Below are 23,907 nucleotides of genomic sequence, written 5' to 3' on the forward strand. Positions count from 1 at the left end.
GATGACAGAGCCATTACCAATAAGCTAGAATAACACAGAGAGGCGGAAGCGCTGCCTGACCGAACCTAATTGAACGAACGTCTGCCATGTTTTTGGTGGTCACATAAGCAAGGGGGCAAGGACGTCAAATAATGAAAAGTATTGAAAATACGCATTATAGAATCACTGGTGCAAAATTAAATACCATTAGGCGAAAGCTAAGAGCATTAATAATCATAGAGTGCGAACTGCGCTACTTCAGCCATGTTGCGGTGCAAGGCCAGCATCACAATTAGTTGACTGTAGGGTAGTTCGAAAAGGATATTCAGAGAATCGTCAAACAATGACATATGAACAGTCCCCGAAATCGAAACACAGGCATCATTCTGCTTGGCTGCTGTGGTAAAGCATAAATTGCAATAAAATTTATGAAACAAGTCCTTAAATTGAAAGGGACCTACGATATATTACAACCTCATTCTGATCACATTTCAGAACATATTGCATCCTATAAATACCACTATAATTCTCTTTCTTTCCTAGCATTTATCCCAAAGTATGGGGTCCGCTGTTTTGCTGCATCTACTCCATTTCATCCTATTGCAGTCATCTTCAGGTTTTAACCCAATGCTGTGCATGTCTGCCTTGATATTATCAGTCCACAACTTTAATGGTCTTCCACATGGTTGTATTTCTCTGGGATCAACTTGGAGAGCTGTTTTAGCAACTGAGCTATCTTGCCTTCTCATAACGTGACCATACCAGCGGAGACGCGTTTCCCTCACTTTCTTCACAACTGGAGCGACACCAAGCCTTTATCGAACATCTTCATTTCTTATGTGGTCGCATCGAGTCAGTCCAAGAGTCCACTGAAGCATCTTTATTTCCATTGTATGTAGAGTCTGCTCATGTTTTTTTTTTGTCACTGGACAACATTCTGCCCCGTAAATAGCTGCTGAGCATACCACAGTCTTGTAAATTTTTGCCTTTAGATGATAAGGCATTTTTTTATCGCAGAGAACGCCGGTGACTTGTCTCCACTTGAGCCAAGCTGCATTTACCCATATTCGGGTATCAAAAGTGGCATCACAGTTCGAAGTGACAACTGACCCTAGGTATTTAAAATGCATGGTTTTCTGCAAGTCTTGATTATTGATCCTTATGGTCCCGCTAGTTTGGGGGCCACATTCTAGGTATTCGGTTTTCTAGATGTTGAGGCGCAGACCATTCTCAGCTAATTTGTCACTCCAAGTTTGTATCTGGCGTTGGAGTCCAAGGCATGTTTGTGGGGCAAGTACCACATCATCCGCATAAAGAAGGGTCCAGGGATGCGATGTCTGTATGTCAGCCATTGCTGTATCCAAGCAGAGCAATGGATAAAAATGGTTAAAGAGCTGAGTCCTGATGTACACCCACAGTGATATCAAAAGGCGGGGTGATTCCAGCTGGACTCGGGACCACACTAGTTGTATTGTGATATATAAGTTGTATCCAGCTTGCATAGGCTTCTGGGTCTTCATGACTACGAAGAGCTCGCCAGATGAGATCATGTAGGACTTGGTCAAATGCTTTTTCTAGGTCCAGAAATGCCATGTGAACACTCTTCTGCCTCTCCCTAGGTTTTTCCATCAATAGACGTGTGGCATGGATGGTGTTGCAGCCCTTAACAAATCCGCACTGGTTGGATTTTACTGTGACAATGTTTTTTAGCCTGTTGTCCAGCACTCGTTTGAATATCTTCAGTGTATGGCTGTATGGCAGAAGAGTCGAATAGGGCAGTACGTTGAGCAGTCGCACACGTCTCCTTTACCCTTCCAGATTGGAACTGTTGTGCTAGTTGTCCATGCAAGGGTAAGTTTATTCTGGATGATCTGGTTGGTGTGGCAAGGAATTCTGCAGCGGGCTTGCCAAGAATTTTCCAGATTTCTGCTGGTATGTCATCTGGGCCAGTTGTTTTTCCATTCATCATCTTTATGGCAATCATTACTTCCTCTGCCATAATCAAAGGCACAGGTCCATAGACTGGATCAGAGCTTGCAATCTGTGGATGATGAAATTCTTTGTTGCTGATATATGCAAAATAGTCTGATCATTGTTGAAGACTAGCTTGTTGGTCTCGTAGTAATTTGTTGTCAGCACTTTTTTTTGCTACGGGCTTTACGCCGCACCGACAAGATAGGTCTTATGGCAACGATGGGATAGGAAAGGCCTAGGAGTTGGAAGGAAGCAGCCGTGGCCTTAATTAAGGTACAGCCCCCGCATTTGCCTGGTGTGAAAATGGGAAACCACGGAAAACCATCTTCAGGACTGCCAACAGTGGGATTCGAACCCACGATCTCCCGGATGCAAGCTCACAGCTGCGCGCCTCTACGCGCACGGCCAACTCGCCCGGTGTCGTCAGCATAAAATTGAAAATATTAAGGAGCCACCTTTTCAATACATTGACAATTTATTGATGTGAGTTAGATCACATGTCATTTTATACAAAACTGGTACTAGTTGTGATGCTCATTGCGAGTCATCATCAGCTAATGAATCACGCCTAATTTAGCTTTCAATCTTTTCATCATGTCTCCACGATTATCAAAATGGGAATCATAACATTGGGTCAAATTAAGATCTTCACACGACCACATTGTTTACTTCGGTACCACCCGAGTTAAGTCTGTTGAATACCGCAGATTTAAGAGAACAAGCTTTATTCTTCCCACGGATAACACATGTTTTGCGGTTTCTTTTTAAGAAGACTAAAGATACACCTTATGATCTACACGCCTCAAGCTGCACTATTTTCTTGTGTATCAAGACTTAAAAACCGAGTTACCTTCTCAGATGTTATAGAATTTTACTTTAATAAAGATTTTAGATATTCTCTGAATAATGTTCAATAGCTAGCACGCAATGTAACTAAAGATGTTGCTGGTATTTTCCTGTCTATTTTGTTCAGCACATTCCTTCTGAAAAGACATTTCCTATTAAGCTCAAGTTTTTTTTGACAAGCAGTGTTTCTTTACTTATACAGAAACTGGTCTATATACTGCCTAATGAAATATGTTCTCTATATCACTTCTAAATTAGACCGTGTTAGCAGCTGTCTGCACGCAGTGTGATTTGATCTAACTGCAATAGTATTGTTATACTTGGAAGAAAGTATAGAGTACTCATAAGTAAGAGTCCAGCATTTTTGAAGAAGGCAAGAAGTCAATCATCAATCCAAAGAGTCTGGAAAATACAGAGGTACAGTAGCTTAAGGTCATAGATATACAGATTAGAAAATTGCATCTAATTTATATGATTAGAACAAAAGTGGATATGTATATCACAGAGAGAATAGCTGAATAGAAATAATCATTAAATAACCATTAACTTTATGTTACAGCATATTCCAGTTTTGTATCAGCAATGGGAGATCCAAAGAATCACTTAACTGAGAGTGAACAAAGACAGGCTGAGTATGAAGAAAACTCTACACACAGGTGCAAACCAACCTTAGAAGTGGGTTATCAGTATTCCCACAATTACGTCACAACAACATCGTCTTTTCCCCTCGATAATGACGACACCCACTTTGCCATTCACAGCAATCTGTTGTTAAGTATATCATATTACACAATAAAAGTTGCACATTACCTGTTAATTCTGTGATAAAAAATTCTTTGTACCTTGTTTCGACACCAAGCAGCTGCTTTTCCTATAGGTTTTCTTGAAGTGTATTTCCCCGTTATGAAGTTTTTGTCTTCTGAAGCATAAGCAATTCCACTGTAGATGTGCTTACTGTAGGCCTGAATTCTGTCTGATTTTTCCTAATACTAAAAACCCTTTCTGTTGGAAAATTACTGTGAGGTACATTTAATACTGCACATACAGGTTTGTAGAACTCATTTGTCCACTTTCAATTTTTAAGCTCTACAATGTTGCCCCAGCTTAAATAAATTTTAGGCCCACCTACAATATATTCCAAGAAAGTATCACACTGGTAATTTGCAAATTCCACTTCAAGTTTGTCATGTTCACTTTCCTTGACAAAACCTAGGAATCTTCAAGTAAAATATTGAAGTGTTGAATAAAAAAACTCAATTCTACAACTTTAGCATGATGAAGAAGAAAATTCATCTTCAGGGAGAAATTTTCAGATAATATAACTAAAAGCTGCTACTCTCTTTACAGCATTTTAGACCATCTGTTCATCACATTACTCTGTTCTCCACTTAATGTGGTCTCTCTCTATTTTGTGCATAGGAGTGAGTGGTAATTCAGTGCGTTTCTAGTTGTTGATTCCAAAAGAAATGAGCTGTTTTATAAAATGAAGCAGAGCAATTGTCAAAGCGTATCTACAGTACTTCCAAGAAGACAGCAGTGCCAGTGTTTACAAAAATATTGAGATTGGTACACAAAGGAATGGCCATGCCTACTTGCTTCATGTGTAAGCTAAAATCACATGTTCTGCAGTATATGCCTATGCGATTTCTCAGTGGTTCATGTTGGAAAACATTCCAGAAGATACAAAGAATTCAAGGAACATAACACATACGGTGAATCAAAATTACACAACAAGTCCGTTTCATTATTCATAAAAAAGCAATGAAACTGCAGTGACAATTTCTGACTTCCTGTTCATATAATTTCTTATATATCCAATCATCTGTTTCAAACCAGGCTGGATATTTATTTAGAACAACGTACCCTTACTCTAAAATATTGCAGAAATACAGTTATCCAAACTAAAACCTCTACTTTAGTTCATAACATGGCATCCGAGGCAGATAAATAAGTGAACTTTTGCTATTGCAAACCGGATATAAGAAAAGCATTTGACAATGTGGGATATGCACATCTTCAAAAGATTTTACAGTCCCTGCGTAATCCAAGCAAATTAGCTAATCTAATATCAAACCTTCAGAAACATAACTTCACGAAGACCAAGGTGAATCATAAAATGACCAAGGCAACTGAATTAAAAAGGAGTGTGATGGAAATAAAGTGTACAATCATGCAAAAGATCACACACTGGAGGAACTTTGCTCATCCAATTGTGGGAGTTAGTGATACATGTTAATTGCTGCATATTTGATCCACTCTGCATTTACTGTACTCAAGTGAATCATTAGAGCTGACAAATACAGCTACCATCTAATTCCAGGTTTATGGCCTATTACGGTTCTTCCCTTCGCAGACTAAACATAACTGTGTTGCTACACAGCTAACTAAAGCAGTAGTACTAGCTTTCAAAGAGATTATCACAATTAGCATCTCCAAAGGAAAATTTTGGAATGACCATACAAATATCCTTGATGACACCATCATGCATTCTATATCACCTCATGAATACATCTGCTATCTCTGTATGAACTATGTTAATTGCTGCAAATTTGATCCAGTCTGCATTTATTGTGCTCAAGACTAAATTATTAGAGCTCTTGACACCTTCACCTCCGTTATATCCTAACTAGAAGTTTAGTATAAACAAGTCATCAATCTGTCCCTCGGCAATTCATTTAGTTCAAACAACACATCTGGCAAAAGCATCCCTGATCAACACAGAAAAGATGACTAAAGGGGAGCTGAAAAAATTGTACAGTTGCCTATATACAGACCCAACACAATGGTGTATACCCTTTGCAAGTACAAAGGTTTTATTTTGCTCAGAGTCAAATGGGAAGCTGTTCAACAACTCAATGGATTGAGAACACTTTTAAAAAAATCAGCAAACACATATATCACTAACTCCCACAATTGGATGAGCAAAGTGATCCTTAAAATGATTTTAAATTGAGGGGAGTCCAGCTTTCCAATATTGATCAATGTACCATATTTACAATTAATTAAAAACTGAGGAGAGTCCACTATTTCAATATTGATCAATGTATTTACTAGAAGAACTACAGTATTGGAGAGATGGACTCCCCTCAATTTTTAATTATTTGAAAAATAATTTGTCGATACAGACTCAGAATATAAAATTTATTTCATGTGATAATGTGGAAAGTGATATCTGTCTGTGTCAACTGAAATTAGTAAGAATTGAAAAAAATGTAAAATGCCAGGGACAATAGATGCTTGTGAAGTTAAGACTGAGCTCCACGACATGGAATATATATATTTTTTGCCATTTGCCATACGTCGCACCGACACAGATAGGTCTTATGATGACAATGGGACAGGAAAGGCCTAGGCATTGGAAGGAAGTGGCCGTGGCCTTAAGGTACAGCCCCAGCATTTGCCTGGTGTGAAAATGGGAAACCATGGAAAACCATCTTCGGGGCTGCAGACAGTGGGGTTCGAACCCACCATCTCCTGGATGTGAGCTCACAGCTGCGCACCCCTAACCACATGGCGAATTAGCCCGGTGTTTCACCTGTTCGGTGGGCGATGCGGCGAGATCCGCGACTGCAAGTCGCTTGCTCGGTGGGGAACGTGGATATATCCGCCGATTCAATTTTTTTTTCCTCAGTTGCCTGCCTGCAGAGGTTTATTTCCTTTTCAGCAGTGTATTCTGGATGAGTCTGCCCTCTGCGTGAATTTTTTCAACTATGTTCTATCAATACCAATGTGTCATCCATGAGTTGCAACATAAAGAACACAGCTGAGTCCGGGCAGCAACAACCTAAAGCCGCGCTCCGCGCTGGAGCTTTAGCTCATCGCCTAATCGTCCCTTGGATGTAATAACATTGCTGTAGAAGGGATTTCTAGAGATTATGACACTGAACAGACCTCTCTGATGTCATTTTAGAACTGTGACTTTATTTATTATCCCCAGTCTTGAGTTGTTCTTTCACGACTGGAGTGTGCGTTTATCGCGAGTTACACAACATTTTATTATCGTGCGCATCCGTTAATAGTCATATTTCATGATTTCCGTCCAAACTGCTGAGACCAGGGTTCTATTCGATCCTTTTTCCTACATTTTTTCTGCTAAAATATCTATAACGAATTACTGGCCCCCACTGTTAGAGGAAGATGATTTACGGGTCATGATAAACGAATTGTTGGAATTTAGTGGAGAGAATTGTGATATTAGTGAAGTAAGTTCTGCCGAAGCAAATTCGTAAGTGACAGGAAATTACCTGGAATAAGTACTGCAGGCTCGAATATACAGGGTTTGTTTAAATTTAAACCTAAAAATTTCATTTTTGTCCGTATTGAACTGAGAATGGATGATAGGAAAACTTAAAACGGTCCACCTTTTTGTATTGAAAAGGTGGACCGTTTTAAGTTTTCCTATCATCTATACAGGGTTTAGGCGTAGCTGATGTGAATGTTCAGCAGTCGCGCAATAGAGACAACACGTGCTCGATTCCAGTTGAAGTAGCGATCATGGCAGCGACAGTTGTGACGATAATACTGATTACAATCCTACCATTGCAAGTTCTTGGTCATCTTATACTGAAAATGGACAAAAATTCCTGCTTTGATCCAAATTTCCACCGTGATGTAAAGAGAGTGTTTTTAGGGAAAACAACACTGAGCAAAATATTTTTATAACTGTTTTATGACGAGATATGCCAGAACATAGCTGAACAGACAAAAGATGCCGAGCAGGAAATTGCACATAAAACCCAGTTTAGTAAGATGACAGGAAGGAATCAGATCAAGACCGTGTCCGGACAAAGAAGGACGAAATAAAGCTTCTTATGACCATTCTGTTGCCGCAGGGGATTGTACAGAAACCTAAATGAGGACACTATTTCCCGAAATCACTTGTTCACAACGCCTATTTTCTATGAACTGATGACACAGAAGAGATTTTTTCTCTCGACAGATTAAGTGGCCTGGCAGGTTCGATTCTGGCTCAGACAAGTGGTTTTCGAAGGTGCTCAAATACGCTGGCCTCTTGTCAGTAGATTTACTGGCATGAAAAAGAACTCCTGTGGGACTAAATTCCGGCACCTCAGTGTCTCCGAAAACCGTAAAAGTAGTTAGTGGGACGTGAAGCCAATAGCATTATTATTATTATTATTATTATTTTCCTCCACAGCTCTTTACATATCTCTGACAATGAGGTGAATAATGCACAACTTCCTCCCAAAAATCTGAGATAAATACAGTATTTGACCAATTATTGTTAGCAAAATTTTCGGAAGCAAATGGCAAAATGTCAATAGATGAGAACCTCTTGCTATGGAAAGGGTGGCTAGGGTGGAAAGTTTAGATAACAAGAAAACAATCGCATTTCGGAATGGAATTATATAAATTATGCGAAGGCGAGACAGTTTATATAACATGACCTGCTTACGTATGTATCATAATGAACAGCTGTAAAAGATATAACACTGTGAAGACTGTAAATACTGTAAATATTACCTGTATCGCAGTATCCGTGCGAGTCATTTACGAATTGTAGGTAGGCTATATAAACTTGATCCCTCGAAAGGCCAACCACCATAACAGAAAATTTCGTGAGTATTATAATTTATTCCACTGTACATCTTTTAAGTACATGTAAACGTTGTAAATCTACAATTTACATATACAGAAACATTTCCAGGCAGAGATTGATACTAAACTGCCTAAAATATTCAGGTGAAAGTTACTGTAAAAACAAAAACCAGAGCTTTGCTGTTAGGAAGAAGACATCTCGATTTCACAGTGTAAAAGCACTTAGTACGTTTTTGCACAAAGTATTGAAAAATTAAAATAATCAATTTTTCAACAATTAAATACATTATATTCAAGTAAATATTTCTCTTTTCGCCCTCCAATAGTTCATTTTAGTCTAAGATTGTTTTTAATCAAGTAATTAAATATTTTCTTCAAGCAGGGATATCGCTCCCCACCTGAGAGTGAGAGTGTGTACCAAGCTCCCTGCTTACGGGGATAACCAATCACTAAACTCTCCAATGATCTTACTAACTACAGTAGTTCACCGATATGATCAGAAGCAATTACATTCATCCTATCCTCCAGTTCTGTTATATTTGAAACTACTAAATGAGAATATGGATAATTAGAACCATCAAATTCCAAAACATCTACAATACACTTACAATTATAAAAAGCATATGCTGCTTGGAATTTTATCAAGTTGCAAAATTTGGCATCTTCCATTTCTGCCAGCCAATTTACCATGAGAACAGATTTTAGTGATAACTGAGAGGAGGATATCTAAATTTGTATCCGTATATGTAAATAAGTAAGACTGATTTAAACCAACTTCCCCACTTACTCAACACAGGCTCGGGATACAATGAAGGAGACATATCCGGGAAGTTATTGTGTAGGCATGAATAAAATCTGTTTGATTTTCCTTGATATATAACAATTCTTTGTTTTTGACACAATGGCATTAAGTTGATTAATCAAATTATTTTATAAGACATCACTGAACAAGCTGAAATTATAAGCCCCACAAGTGATCTGAATTTAATGTTCTCCCATAATTCCCTTCAACAGTTCACAATATTTTAACATAGACAGCACAGAACCAGTTATCACATACTTTACATTATCATGGTTAATTTCAAAAGTATGTAAAAGCACTCAGAATTGCTGGAGAACATGTTCTGCTGTTCGCGACATCTAGACATGCACATTCTAACAAAAATATTTCCTGTTCAGATACTGGATCTTGAGTTTTGATCAAGATGGCAAATACACAGCAGCCTGAAAATCTGTAGTTTTGTTGCACATTAGATCTAAATGCATTTTCACTTCCAAACGCCATTTTATGCTTGCTAGTATTTTGTTTGTAAAATGTAGCTGGTTGGCTGTGGGAAGGACTCCAGATCCTATAGAAAAAGGAAAATTCTGAATCAAAAATTCTTCAAAATCCCAGTCTTACCATCAATGAATGTTGATTGTAGAGGTTTTATTGATATCATAAATGATAGATGGTATATAGCTTGTACATACTTTCAAAGCCATTTTAGGACTGCAGGGTAATCTACCTTCTCCAGCAAGATGTTGGCTTTGAGTAGCATCGCTGTTTTTTCGAAAATAAATTCTTTCTCTTCACTCTTAACCTTCTTTTGCTTATCTATCAAGGATTCTATTGTTGCCTGCCCGTTTCACTGTTGGAGTGCTTACTTTATACGCTGCATGTTCCTTATTGATGATGATTGTTGTTGTTTAAAAGGGCGTAACAGCTAGGCCGCAGCCCAGAATGGTACGAGGTGCAACAAAATGAAACGATAATTAAAACTTTAAAATGTATCCACTGACTAGAATCAAAAACTAATGACATTGAAAAAATAACCATAAATACAAAACAATCAGTGGATCCAATGATGCTTGTTGTCCAAAGGGGGCCAAAATCCAGATCAGCGGCCCTCCATAATAGTACTAATCATTGGTAACGCAGAACTAGGGTGTTCCTCTTATACTGGTACTAAGCACAGGCAACGTAGACTCATCGTGTTCCCCGCATGGTGGTACTTATCACAAGCAACGCAGACCCATTCTGAACACAGTGGAACCAACACATTCAAGCGCAATGCTCGGCACCTTCTCCCACTAGACACTAGTCTGTGCAGCCGAGCACCTGCTCCCCCTCCTTGGTGGGATGCACACGATAGTACTAATCGCAGGTAAAACCCAGGCTCATGGTGTTCCTCACATAATGTTACTATTCCTAGGTAACGTAGACCCATGATGTGCCACATGGTAGTACTAATCACAAGTAACGTCAATCCATGGTGTTTCTCGCATAATGGTACCAGTCACAATCACAAGTAATCACTAAGTCCGTCATCCCTTGGCCCCCCTTACAACAGGCAGGAGATACCAGGAGTGTATTGTTCATCTGCGCCTCCCCACTCACAGCCGCCTCTGTGGATCAATGGTAGAGTGTCGGCCTCCAGTTCCCAAGATAGCGAGTTCAAACCTGGCATTTGGTGTTTACTCGACAGCCATAGGTGTCCAAGAGAGTTTTGGTTTACTCAGTCTGCCACCTAGTGGGCCTAGAGTAAAACGAAACATCAAAATTGATGACCAAACAGCCAGATTGTGTCAAATTGAAATGTCCGCACATGGTAGCTGAGGCCATATGATTATTATTATTATTATTATTATTATTATTATTAGGGAGTATGCATCTTATTTAAAAAATAATGTTTTGAGGCAGTATCTATTTTCACACACTCCATAAAAACATTATGAAATTTACACATTAAAATATTGGATTCCGAAATGTATAAACCTTCACTTGCAAACTCTTTAGCTATGATGTGCATTGTAACACTTGTCAATCGACCCATCTTTCGTACTGATTGACTTGTGGTCACTTTATTTTACCTGAACCACGACACCGAAATGCACCAACCCTTTGTTTTTTGTTTTTTTTTTCTAGTTGCTTTACGTCGCACCGACACAGATAGGTCTTATGGCGACGATGGTACAGGAGAGGGCTAGGAGTGGGAAGGAAGCGGCCGTGGCCTTAATTAAGGTACAGCCCCAGCATTTGCCTGGTGTGAAAATGGGAAACCACGGAAAACCATTTTCAGGGCTGCCGACAGTGGGGTTTGAACCTATCTCCCGAATACTGGATACTGGCCGCACTTAAGCGACTGCAGCTATCGAGCCAACCCTTTGTATTCTCGGTCAGTCTGACTGCCAGTAGACACCAGGGATTTCAGGATTTCAGAGGCATGAGGAGACAGCCTAGAGTGGGATTACCTGCCACTCCATGAACAGTCAACACTTCGTTTCGCAAGTGCCTGGAGTGAAAGCCTGCAATATTCATGATTATGCTATTTAGGAATTTCCTAAAATTTTAAAGGGAGCAGGTATTTCTGTCAACTTGACGAATACTTATCTCTTCCATTATCTCCACACATGTAACTTGTGAATACAATTTTATGCTTTCTATAAATTTTGCACTTATGCCACTTATAGCCTTAAATTGTCCTTATCGTTGTAAGTCGTGAAAGTAAAATCTCTATTTTCTTGTCCAGAATCATATGATTCATTAGGATATCTCAAAATTGCTTCAAAATATTGTTTTTGTCAAATTTGTCATTAACGCAGAAAAAGTCATGCCTCTACCAGTGTGTTATCATTCTTAATCTCGAACAATTTCCGTATATTTTATCTGCAATTGTCTAACCAAATTTGTGGCAGCCTTGATAATTTTCCGGTAGCGAATAAAATATAAAATAATTTCTGATAATCGAGGTTTGGGGCTAGATAATTTAGAGGTATTGCTTTCTAAACAGTTCAGTTTGAGAAGACATTTCTTGCAATGAACAATGCACTGAAATAACATTGCTTGCAATGAACAATGCACTGTAAAGTCTTTCCTAAAGGGATGAATAAAATTTTAGGATCGGCTTCTCTAGTGATTTACGCATTTATGCAGGAACATAGAATAACTTATTCTAGAGTACTGTTTCAAACAGCAAGTTACAGCAAATCATTCTATATTATTTACATCTGAATAAGATACTTGAAGACAAGTTCGCAATGGTCACAGCTGCGAAATGATCAGTCACCGTCAATAAAGCCACTATTAATTCTACCTCTACAATTTCCAAGCTTTCCGTAAGATTACATACTCTGGTTTGCTATTACCTCCAAATCACCAGTACTACAAGTTACGTTAATGAACACGATCCTCTACATATGCACTGGCAATGACCTGAGAGAAGAAACAAGGACTATCATATGGCACAGAGACCCATTCCCAGCTTCTCAACTCATGAGCCCCTGGGGACAGGTGAGCATCTTGATGCATTTGAGTGTTAGTGGGGAGGAAAAGGGAGGTAGAAGAAGAGGTTGAAGCAGGAATACTCTGGCTTGTTCCTACAGACAATCTGCATGAACTGCAAGTAGGCGGTGTTTCCCAGAGGATTAATTTGTTTTTGGAATAAGCAGTTAGTCGATATATATTCATCACCACCATCATCATCATCATCATCATCATCATCATCTCCCATTATCCAGCTGTAGCCAGGTAAGGGCAAATATGGTTGCTCTCCACTTTCTTTGGTCTTTCCACCACTCCTCCAACACTGTGTCCCAGTCCAGGTTTCTTTCTCCAATACTGCGTTGGATTGTGTCCTTCCATTTCAATAGTGGTCTTCCGCAGCCTCTCCTTGCATTTGCATTTCCATCGCCTTTTTTGGCATTCTTTCATCACTCATTTGCTGCATGTGCCCAAATCTTCTTAATGAGCTCTTCCCTTTTCTATCATTCATTTTTTTCTACTCCAATTTCTTCCTGGAATTTCTCATTCCTTATTGTCTCTTCTACTCTTCTGTATCATACTCCTCAAGAACTTAATTTTGGCCGCCTGTATTTGACTATCATCCTTCTTTGTCACTGTCCAAGTTTCTGCTCCGTAAAGTTATGGGTACGTAATACATCTTGTAATAGTTTCCTCTGCTTCCATTGGCACATCTTTGTCCCATAACATTTTTCTTACACTATGATAGAAACAGCTTTCAGCTTGAATCCTCTTATTAATTTCAGCATCGAGTCGAGCATTCTCCTAATGGAGTGAATCAATATTCACTCCCCAGGTATTTGAACCTCTCCACTACTTTCCGGGGCTTGTCTGCAAGCCTAACCTGATCTTTCTCTTCCTTCTCCCCTCTAGTCATTACAAGAGGTTTACTTTTTTCTACACCTATTTTCAATCCACATTCTTCAATCTTCCCATTCACCACATCCAATTGTTCTTGAACCTTCATGTCCTCTTCTCACCAAATCACAATATCATCTGCAAATAACATGATGTTCATTTCTCTTCCTCCATATATTGCTTTTGCTGTTTTCATGTCATCCATTACTATTGTAAACAAGACTGGTGATAGAACCCTGCCCTGTCTCTGGCCACTAGTGATTTTGAAGTACAGTGGAACCTTGGACTGCGAGTATAATTCGTTCCGGCAACATGCTTGTAATCCAAAGCGCTTGTATATCAAAGCAAGTTTTCCCATTAGAAACCATTTAAACGCGGATGATTGGTCTACAACACAAAAATATTTATTCGCATACCAGTTCTGAAACAAAATATAACTTAAAACAAATTAAACTGCACTTTATCTTACAATAGAATCATTGTTGGTGTGAGGGAGACAAGGTACGACATGAGAAGAGTTACTGTGTAGCACGAATTTCACTAACGGAATCACTGCTCTTGGCTCACTGGAATTGTTTCCTTTTCGTGCAACTTTAACGAGGAACCTGTCCAATGACTGTTGCTTTTGCCTCTTTTTGAGAATTTCATGAAAATGTGACAAGGCATTGACATTGAACCGATTCATCGCTCGTACTGCTACAAGCCTTATTCGGGTGGTGTTTTTCTACAAAATTTTGCACCATTTCCCACATTTTGCACTTCGCCCGAATATCAGTTGAAGTGAGAGATTCCACTGACTTTTCCTCCTCCTCTTCCTCACGCGAGATCTCCTCTATAACATCCTCCCGTTCACGATGCAGGTCCATTAGTTCGGTGGTGGACAGTTCCTGGCTATGTTCTTCCACCAGCTCTCGAATGTCCACATAATTCACCTCCAACCCTATAGTCTTCCCTAAGGACACAACTGGTGGCTCATTTTCACCAACAATCCCCTCAAAACCATGTCCAAGAACACAGTAAAGCCACAGCTTTCCATAAACGAAAGTGAGAGTTCTCTTGGTGACACCATCCCAGGCTTTATCGATGATATTCAGGCAATTCACGATGGGGAAATGATTTCTCCCAAACTCTCAGAGGGCAAGGTTTGTTTCTTCGATCACTTCAAAGCATCACTCAAATAGTGCTTTGGTGTATAGCTTCTTGAAGTTCAATATGATAGGCTGGAGTATTGTTGGAAGGAACTTGATCTTAAACTTGAATTCCTCCAGTAAGTCGTCCTCGAGGCCTGGAGGATGAGCAGGATCATTGCACATAACCAGCAAGAGTTTGAATGGCAGATTATTTTCTCAAAGGTATTTCTTCACTACAGGACCAAAAACCTAGTTCATCCATTCAACAAACCAACAGGGAAGGGGAAAACGTAGGTACACGTGACGCTCGTACTGCGGAACCTCACTCGCTTATCAAGTTACAATTTCTTTAAAATATTTGCTCATCTTAAAGACACTCGTAGACCAAGTTACTCGTATTCCGAGGTTTCACTGTATTATAACATTAAAATCTGTGCATAGGATTAGGGCAATCTCCCTTTAAAGCATATACCACCATATCTTTCATTCATCTAAATATATTCATGCAAAATAATTACCGATCAGTTACTTACTAGTTGTTTGTGCCAAAGAAGAAAATGCACTGAAGTGTATGCTTTTTTGACGCAGACGGCCTTTTCAAATCCTTGGTGGGGGCAGATACCTGAAAGGATTGAAATATTGCATTGATGATTTGATCACATATTATCCATTTCGAAATGAAAAACTTAAATAAGGTTTAGAAACAAAGTTAAATTCAAACAGTTTTACTCAAAAAATGCACTGGAATTTTACTGATTCTAAACCATGATCCATGAAGAAGCATTTACAGTTACCAAATCATACTGAGTTCCTTGTAACAAAGCAACACAGATGTCTAGGGTCTACGACTGCTATTTTAATGAGACTCTTTTAAAAGATTAATAGCTAATATGAAAGGACAGCTGCATGAGGGAATAATTTTAAAATAAAACACTTGGTATACGAAAGTACTCCCATTAGAGTAGAGTTCAGTAAAATTCACATGCAGCAACGTCACTCCCAATGCACGCATCTTAATATGAACTTAACCAAAATATTTTTTGCGAGTAAGAACTGACACAATTGACCAAACTGTTTCCCAGCTAACAGAATTCTTGACCTACTGCACAATATCCGAAGTTCATTTTGTTACTGACAGGTACCCTTCACAATAATTATGAGGACATTGAGGAAATCAGGATGTACTTGATGACAAATGCTGGAAGATAATTCCAGAATTGCCCTTATTCCCAAAAGTGCTAACTGCTTACACTGAAATTTTAGAATTCATGTAGTCTTCATTGGCATCAGTGAAAATTTTGATAGGTAGCCTGTCAATATGTATATTATGAAGTCTTATTACATCAAAGTGTATGCATAGGATTTAAGACAAATTAACAGCAGAAAAACAAAAATTGTACAAAAGAGTGTCAACCATCTATAAGCAGTTAAAAATGGGACAATGCACATAATACAGTTAATACTCGAGTTAAGTGGAAACTTCCCTTTAATAAAAAAATATCCCAGTTCCTGACTTCGGTGTAAAATGTAATTCAAACCACCCTGAAATATGTGGAAATTCAAATGTGGAAACAGAAGACAAAATATGAATTTAAATGGAAAATTTCCTATATTCCCAGTCTATGTTTTAGTAATATTTTAACTATCCTATACATTCTAGACAGTCTATATACGTATTGCAAAGGAACAAACACGAGCCAAATCAAGACAGTCACACACACACACACACACACACACTCTCTCTCTCTCTAGCAGGACTGTGGGAACTTGGCTCTCTCCCCATCAATCATAGACCTACATCTCTTCTCAGCCCCTGATGAGTTCATTTCTGCTTCCCAGCTTTGCCAGGAAGAGATAAAAGGTGGATATATACAGGAAAAAGGAAAAAACATAAGACAAATACCAGTGGTAAAAGAATAGGAACACAAGATCCAATGGAATAATGTAAGTATAGAAAAGGAACAAACAAGTGTCAAGTACATCAGAGAGAGAGAAAGAAAGAAAGAAAGAAAGAAAGAAAGAAAAAAGGAACACACAATAGGGCAAGCACAATGGCAGGTCAGTGTGGGAAGAGGGATCAATAGAAATCGGAACCTTGTCCTTTTATGTTCCCGTGTTTATCCTTGTCTCCTCTTTCTGTTCCTCTCCCCACACTAATCTGCCATTGTGCCCATCTTATTATGTGCATTCCTTTCTTATTCCTCTCTCTCTGATTTGATTCATAATATTGGCTTACGTCGCAGCAACTACTTTGATGGTTTTCGGAGACGATGAGGTGCTGGAATTTAGACCCACAAGAGTTCTTTTACGTGCCAGTAAATCTGACACAAGGCTAACATATTTGAGCACCTTCAAATACCACCGGACTGAGCCACGATCAAACTTGCCATGTTGGGGTCAGAAGGCCAGTGCCTCAACTGTGAGACGCCTGGCTGATTTGACCTAGACAGTATGTGAGCCAAGGGTAGGTTATTTATGGTACAGTATATTCCTTCTTTCCCAGTCTGTTCGTTTTGGGGATTAGCTGTTGGGTACTTCTTTAGACCGACTGGACTATCCACTTTCCATACGGAACTTCACGATCATGTTGTCAATCAACTTTGGAATTCACCACTTGAAGTTCAGTAGTTCTGAGTAATTTCCGAGGCCGAGTTTTAGTGGAATCAGGCAAAAAGACTGAGGCCACTGAAATTCAGAAAAATCTGACTGCTGGACAATGTAAAGAACAATACTGAATCGGCAAAATAAATTTCTAGTATAACATATTTTGATAATGTCCGACACATTAGCAAGTGTCTAGCGCAGAAATAGAGAATGTACACTCTTTTCTAATACACCTACCAACTTTCACCTCAGAATTTTTCTGGTCCCTTGCCATTTCACTGAAGCCAGGTTTTACTGGAATAGTTCATGTGAAAACTATTTTTTTCATAAATTACCACAAAGAGTACAATTTTTCAAAACTTTCATAGCGTCCATCTCCAGAAACTGAGAATGACACCATTACAAACTTACTCTGATAGGGGAGTAAGAAAACAAAATTGACCAGACCAAGCAAATTTTTAAAAAACCATAGTATCCAATGAAGTTGCAGAGAGCAAGAAAAGCGCTGTCTCTGTACATTCAGGGCTATAATTTCAATAAGTCAACTGATTACACCGCTGTTTAATCCTGCAGGATTAAACATAGGAAGCAAGCGCCTCATGAAGTACACTTAACAGTTGATCAAGACATGAAGACTGATGCTTTCAATAGATGAATGAATGTGCTCCTAAATAATGAATATGACACATTGAGTGAACTACTAGTAATAAGGAGAGAGAAATTTTGATACCAACCAGCACCCAAAATTGTGCAGCATAGGCTACCCAGATCTTTAATAGCTGACAATCAGGTATTGCTCAATGGATAGACAGACAATGTCATTGTTAAAATTATTGGAATTTCAACACGCAGTATTTCCACAGATCCTAGATCTACGGGTCTTGCCACACCGCATTATTACTCTAAGATAGTGTGCGCAGCTATTTCAGATTCCTCTAACCAATTGAAACTGATATTTGGCAAACCATTTCCATCCCAGGAACACTTAAAAACCTGAATGTGTTAGTGGAATGTTAAACCACCAGCAAAAATTAAGGACTTACAGAGATGCAAAAGATCTTCAAAATGAAACAGGACAAAGTTAGTTTTGTAATCCAATTACAGTACATTTTCGAAAATGATTAAAGTAAATATGAATCCACTAGTTAAATATGCTGTCAAAATTTCGCTGAGTTGCCATGTGCTCCATGCTGCTGAGAGTTCCTGTGAATTGTTCAGTCTTTCTCTATCCCTAGTCACACTGCATAGCTGAATGCATTTGTTTTGATAAATGCACAGAAGACTAATGACAGCAAATATGAAAAGTATAGTGTGCGAGCAGTACAGACATTAAGTGCTAGAAGAAGTGAGAATCAAGTGTTAGAAGTAGCACCCTTGAGCAATGCTTTATCCTTTGATTATCTAATGTTTTGGTAGTAAATGCATCTATTTACTTGTGTTACCATGGATGTTGAACCATAGCCGGAACTTCTGCACCTACTATTATCTTTACCTGTGTCTGCATGTCCCTTCTCTCTTACTTCTGATTATCAGTTTTTTTTTTTTTTTTTTTTTTTTTGCTAGGGGCTTTACGTCGCACCGACACAGATAGGTCTTATGGCGACGATGGGATAGGAAAGGCCTAGGAGTTGGAAGGAAGCGGCCGTGGCCTTAATTAAGGTACAGCCCCAGCATTTGCCTGGTGTGAAAATGGGAAACCACGGAAAACCATCTTCAGGGCTGCCGATAGTGGGATTCGAACCTACTATCTCCCGGATGCAAGCTCACAGCCGCACGCCTCTACGCGCACGGCCAACTCGCCCGGTGATTATCAGTTGCATCAGGATGTATTTATCCTTTCAGAAGATGTGACCAAAATAGGCTGCTTTCCTGCATTTGGGGAGGGTAAGGACTTCACTTGATTTATCAGCACAGCAGAATATACTGTTGATGACATTGTCTACCTAAGGGACCTTCAACACCCAGTCTTAAAACTACATTTCAAAATTGTGCAGGCTGTTCACTGACAATCTCTTTAGTGCCAGACATTTGACACCGTACAGCAGCACTGATAACCAGGGCTAGGATTTAGATGAAATAAAAATGTTCAAAATACACTGCCTGACAAAAAAAGTGAAGGACCCAGAAGGAGTGGTCCAATATCTCATTTCGGTATACGTGCATACCACTGATGTGTAACTAAATGATTAGATTTACAACGATCTGTAATGTGTAGAACGCCCACCAGAGTGCATTCACGATTGCACCCTCCTGTTCATAAGTTCGTACCAGTCAACTGCTGCGAGTCAAGAAAGTTAAGCAACACATGCAGAGAAAACTACGTACAGTACAAAACACCCGCAATGTCTTGCAGATGCGTTAAGACAGAGGCAGCACTGTGGGACTGCATGAGGCTGGTTGGTCGTATTGTGCAATTGCCAGGCATGTGGGCTATTCAGATGTCACAGTGGCCCGATGTTGGACTCAATCGGTACGAGGGCAACTAATCACGTCGTGCAGGTATGGGTCGACCAAGAAATACCACTCCGAGGAAGGACCGTAGTATGGTGCTCCAAGAATTGTGGAAACCCGTAACTTCGGCACCTGCCATCCGCGAACATGTACTGTCTACAACACAGTGTCTTGACGAGTCAAATCCGCAGCACTGGGGTTCTACCGCCCCATGCGTGGGTTGCCATTGACACCAGAACACCAACGCCAGCGTTCGGAGTGGCGCCTTGCCCGGGCGGCATTGACAGATGACAACACGACAAGATAATGCATGTGTGTCTATGGACTGCCTAGAGCATGCAGAGATCCTCCCATGGTAAGCAAGATCGCTGGACCTCTCCAACATTGAACACGTGTGGGATAACATTGGAAGGGGACTCCGTCCCAGTACCAACCTGCGGGATCTAGGACAGCCGTAACAACTGTGGATGAACTTGCCTCAGGAGAGAATCCAAAGGGTGTTTGACACCAATCCGAACTGCATAAGGGCATGCATTGTGGCCACGGGGAGGTGCGACACCCTACTGACCTGGCGCCAGATGAGGTCACTTAGTGGGACAGTCGTTTCACATACTGGGTTGAAGTCTTTACATGAGGATATTTATACCTCAAAAGCTTAAGATGTTACAGATCTGAAAATTGGTACAGGTAAACCCCGTTATACGCGGATTCGTTATCCGCGATTCCGCATATACGCAATTTTGGTTTTCAAGTATATTGCCTATATCTGTTAACAGTATGTAGAAGCTGTAATGCCTTAAGGCGTGTACACCCATGCGTACCGAACTCTGTAACGTACCGTACACTACGTTGCTTACCAAGGTTAAACGCGGCAAGCGCAGTCTACGCGCATCTTCTGTCGTGTTTGTCGAGACGTGAATCGTCAGTTCCGATCAGCAGAGCGGTGAAGTTGCACTTCACAGGTTTCGTATTAAAACGCCGGGTAATAAGAAATAATGTGTGCCTGTCGAAGGAAAGAAGCGAGTAACCAAAGTCGTATTAGTTAGAAACAAATTTAGAAGTTTCGGATCGCTATCAGAAAGGTGAGCATGTTGTTAAAATTCAGCGTGCTTTGGGACTTAATGACTCCAATGTGAGAACTATTCATGAGAACGTGGAATCAATTCGAAAAGCTGCTCAGCCTTCTGCTAACTTACATGTGACTAGAGTGACCAAATCTCGCTCGGAAGCGATGGAAAGAATGGATTGGATTGAGCTCAGAACCAAAACCACATGCCTCTATCTGGAGCTGCTATTCAAGCGAAAGCCAAGAGCGTGTATGCAGAGTTTAGTTATATTATTGTGTGTTTCGGTGTTAAATTTTTAAGTGTTTAAAGTTTGCATTAAAATGCGTTTCAGAAACATGATGTTTTTTTGTAAAAATACTAAGAATCTCTGCTATTTTAAACTTAATATGTGAGTAAACGGAAACCTAACCCTATATTTTACATATAAAATTACTCCCGATTTACGCGAATTCGGTATGCGCGGCAATTCCGCGGAACGTAACTATCGCGTATAACAAGGTCTACCTGTATTTGGAATCTCCTTTAAAAATAAAGAAACGTTAATTATTTTTCTTTACGAAAAATCCAATTAACGGAGTGAAAATTGAAAAAGAGGCTAAATGTTTAAAATGAGTATACAGAATATCTCAAAAACTTAATGTGTTACAAACATAATTGATATTTCGATTTTCCTTAAAATTAAAGAAACTTGTATTTTTGTTTTTGGATAATCCACTTAAGGGTGGAAGGCGGGGCGGATGAAGATGGTTGATGATGCTTGTTGTTTAAAGGGGCCTAACATCGAAGGTCATCGGCCCGGATGAAGATGGAGTGGAATTATTGTTATCAAGATACTTTCATCTCAAAAACTTAAGATATTACAGACATGAACTCAATTTTTCGGTGAGTTTTCATACTTTAGGGATTTTAAGATGTCTTAGTGCACTACCGAGGAAGGATTACTGTTATAAAATTACAAAATACATGCAAGCAAAGCTGCGGGTAACAACTAGTCACTCATAATTTATCAGACCCCAAATTCAATATCAATTTGACCAGTGCTTGTGTTTACAGACATTATGGTGATGAAGGAAATAATTGATTACAATGTTATACCTATACAGTATTCACATCATAATTAGTACTTTGGCATACGACTGTGCAATGTGTAACTGTACGCGAAAACCTTAACCCTTAAATGCACAGCACTGCATATGTGCAAAGGAGAATTTGCTTTATTTTTATATCTGACTAGCTGTTACCACAGCTTCGCTTGCGAGGATTTTGTAAGTTAATAATTAACTGTTCCTCGGCACTGCACGAAGACATTGTCTGAAAATCCCTGAAGTATAAAAACTCCGAATGGAAGATTCATCAGTTCCCACGGAGGGAATTAAGATATTTTTCACCAATAGAGCATGTCAAACGCCTGAAAAGCCTTACATCTTATTTGTATAAAAACTCGCTGAAAAATTGCATTTCATTTACCCCAGAACCTTTTTGTAAACCATGTTTGTGGCATTGCCTTTTGGGGCTAAGATGACCAAGCTACTGGCAGAGCTAAATCTAGAACATGTGACATGGAACTCTACATGTGAGAAACAGTCCTCTTTTAGGTCGAAAAAAAGAAAGGGTTTATTTATTTCTAAAGGAGATTCCGAATACCAATTTTCACGTCTGTAACATGTTAAGTTTATGAGATATACTGTAGATATACTCATTTTAAAATCTGCCCTACTCCTTGGCTGAGTGGTCAGCATTGAGGCCTTTGCTTCACAGGGTTCCGGGTTCGATTCCGGGCTGAGTCGGAGAATTAAATCGCATGTGATTAATTCTTCTGGCTCGGGGAAAGGTTGTTTGTGTTTGTTCCAACACTTTCCTTTTCATATTCACTCAACACACCACCTTACCAACCACAACAGGAACATGCAATAGTAATTACATCCCTACACATAGGGTTGGCGTCAGGAAGGGTATCCAACCATAAAATAGGGTTAAATCCACATTTGCGACACAGTTCGCTCCCGCGACCCCACAGGTGTGGGAAAAGCGGTAGAAGAAGATCCTCATTTTAAAAATTCACCTGCTTTTTTTTTCATAAGTGGTTTTTCCAAAAAAGTGTGTTCATTTATTTTTAAAGGTGATTCCAAGTACCAATTTTAACATCTGTAACATCTTCAGTTTCTGAGATATATGTATCCCCATATAATTCAAATCCTTCCTCACTTCTACCCACCTATCGAAGCGACATCCATGAGGATTTATCCGTCGTGGGGTGGCAACTATCTCTGGTGTGAGGAGGCGTCGGACCTGTACCTTTTAACAGTTCTGACATGTTAGAACAAGCCTATACCGTCAGCTACATATTTCATACCGAACCCATCCTTCACTAATGCTAAGGCCCTTGCTGTGTTTTCAGGTGAAAGAACCATCATGACCTGAGTTAGAAGCGAGACTAAGTGTTGTAGACAAGCCGTGATATCCACGAAATTAAGCGACATGAGAATTCACAGCAATAAACCTTAAGTCAGCTGCTTGTGGTTGTTCTTGTAAAAAGACGGGAAACTGAGTGCTGGTGTTGCAATTGTCACAACCAGTAATGCTCATCAATTATTGCCCTAAAACTTCTTAAATGGGCTAATTAACTTACGCTATTGTAATGTCATAACATATAATTTATGTAAGGTTTCAAATGGAATAATTTTTAATTTTATCTGAAATACGTGATGTTTCGATTTTTTGCTGCCGAGTGTATTTGCGGGTGGTTTAACAACGACGGAAGGAAGGAAAAACGAAAGATTGGGAAGCAAGCAGCCGAGGCTTTAGGTACAGCTCCAGTATTTACAAGGTGTGAAAATAGGTGAAACCACGGAAAAGTAATTTCAGGTATCCCGATGGTGGAATTCGAACCCATCATCTCCCGAATGCTACTTCAGAGCTATGCGACCCGAAGAGCACTACCAACTCGCTTGGTAAGTTGCCCATTACAACGTCTCAGTAACTGCAGTGAACTGCACCAAATATTATGACTGCTGTTTAAATGGGCCTAACATCTAGGTCATCGGCATTTCAAATAAACCCCAACACACTATCAGTATGGCGTGAGAATTTCGCCGAATGAACATCTTCGCGAGTACCGGCATAAAGTGCTACAGCTCACTAGGAGTAGACTATGTGCCGA

At 39.6% G+C, this 23,907-nt stretch overlaps 1 protein-coding gene across 2 annotated transcripts in view; it reads right to left on the reverse strand.

Moving 5' to 3' along the window:
* LOC136866345 (cytokine-like nuclear factor N-PAC) overlaps nt 1–23,907 on the reverse strand; it is a 367,035-nt gene that overhangs the window by 316,221 nt on the left and 26,907 nt on the right. For both annotated transcript variants that reach the window (XM_067143213.2, XM_067143212.2), the window contains exon 3: nt 15,159–15,247. In XM_067143213.2, the coding sequence (XP_066999314.2) occupies nt 15,159–15,247 (89 nt within the window). The remainder of the gene's footprint in view (nt 1–15,158; nt 15,248–23,907) is intronic.

Source organism: Anabrus simplex, chromosome 3, assembly GCF_040414725.1.
Source record: "Anabrus simplex isolate iqAnaSimp1 chromosome 3, ASM4041472v1, whole genome shotgun sequence".
In the NCBI taxonomy this organism is placed as follows: domain Eukaryota; kingdom Metazoa; phylum Arthropoda; class Insecta; order Orthoptera; family Tettigoniidae; genus Anabrus; species Anabrus simplex.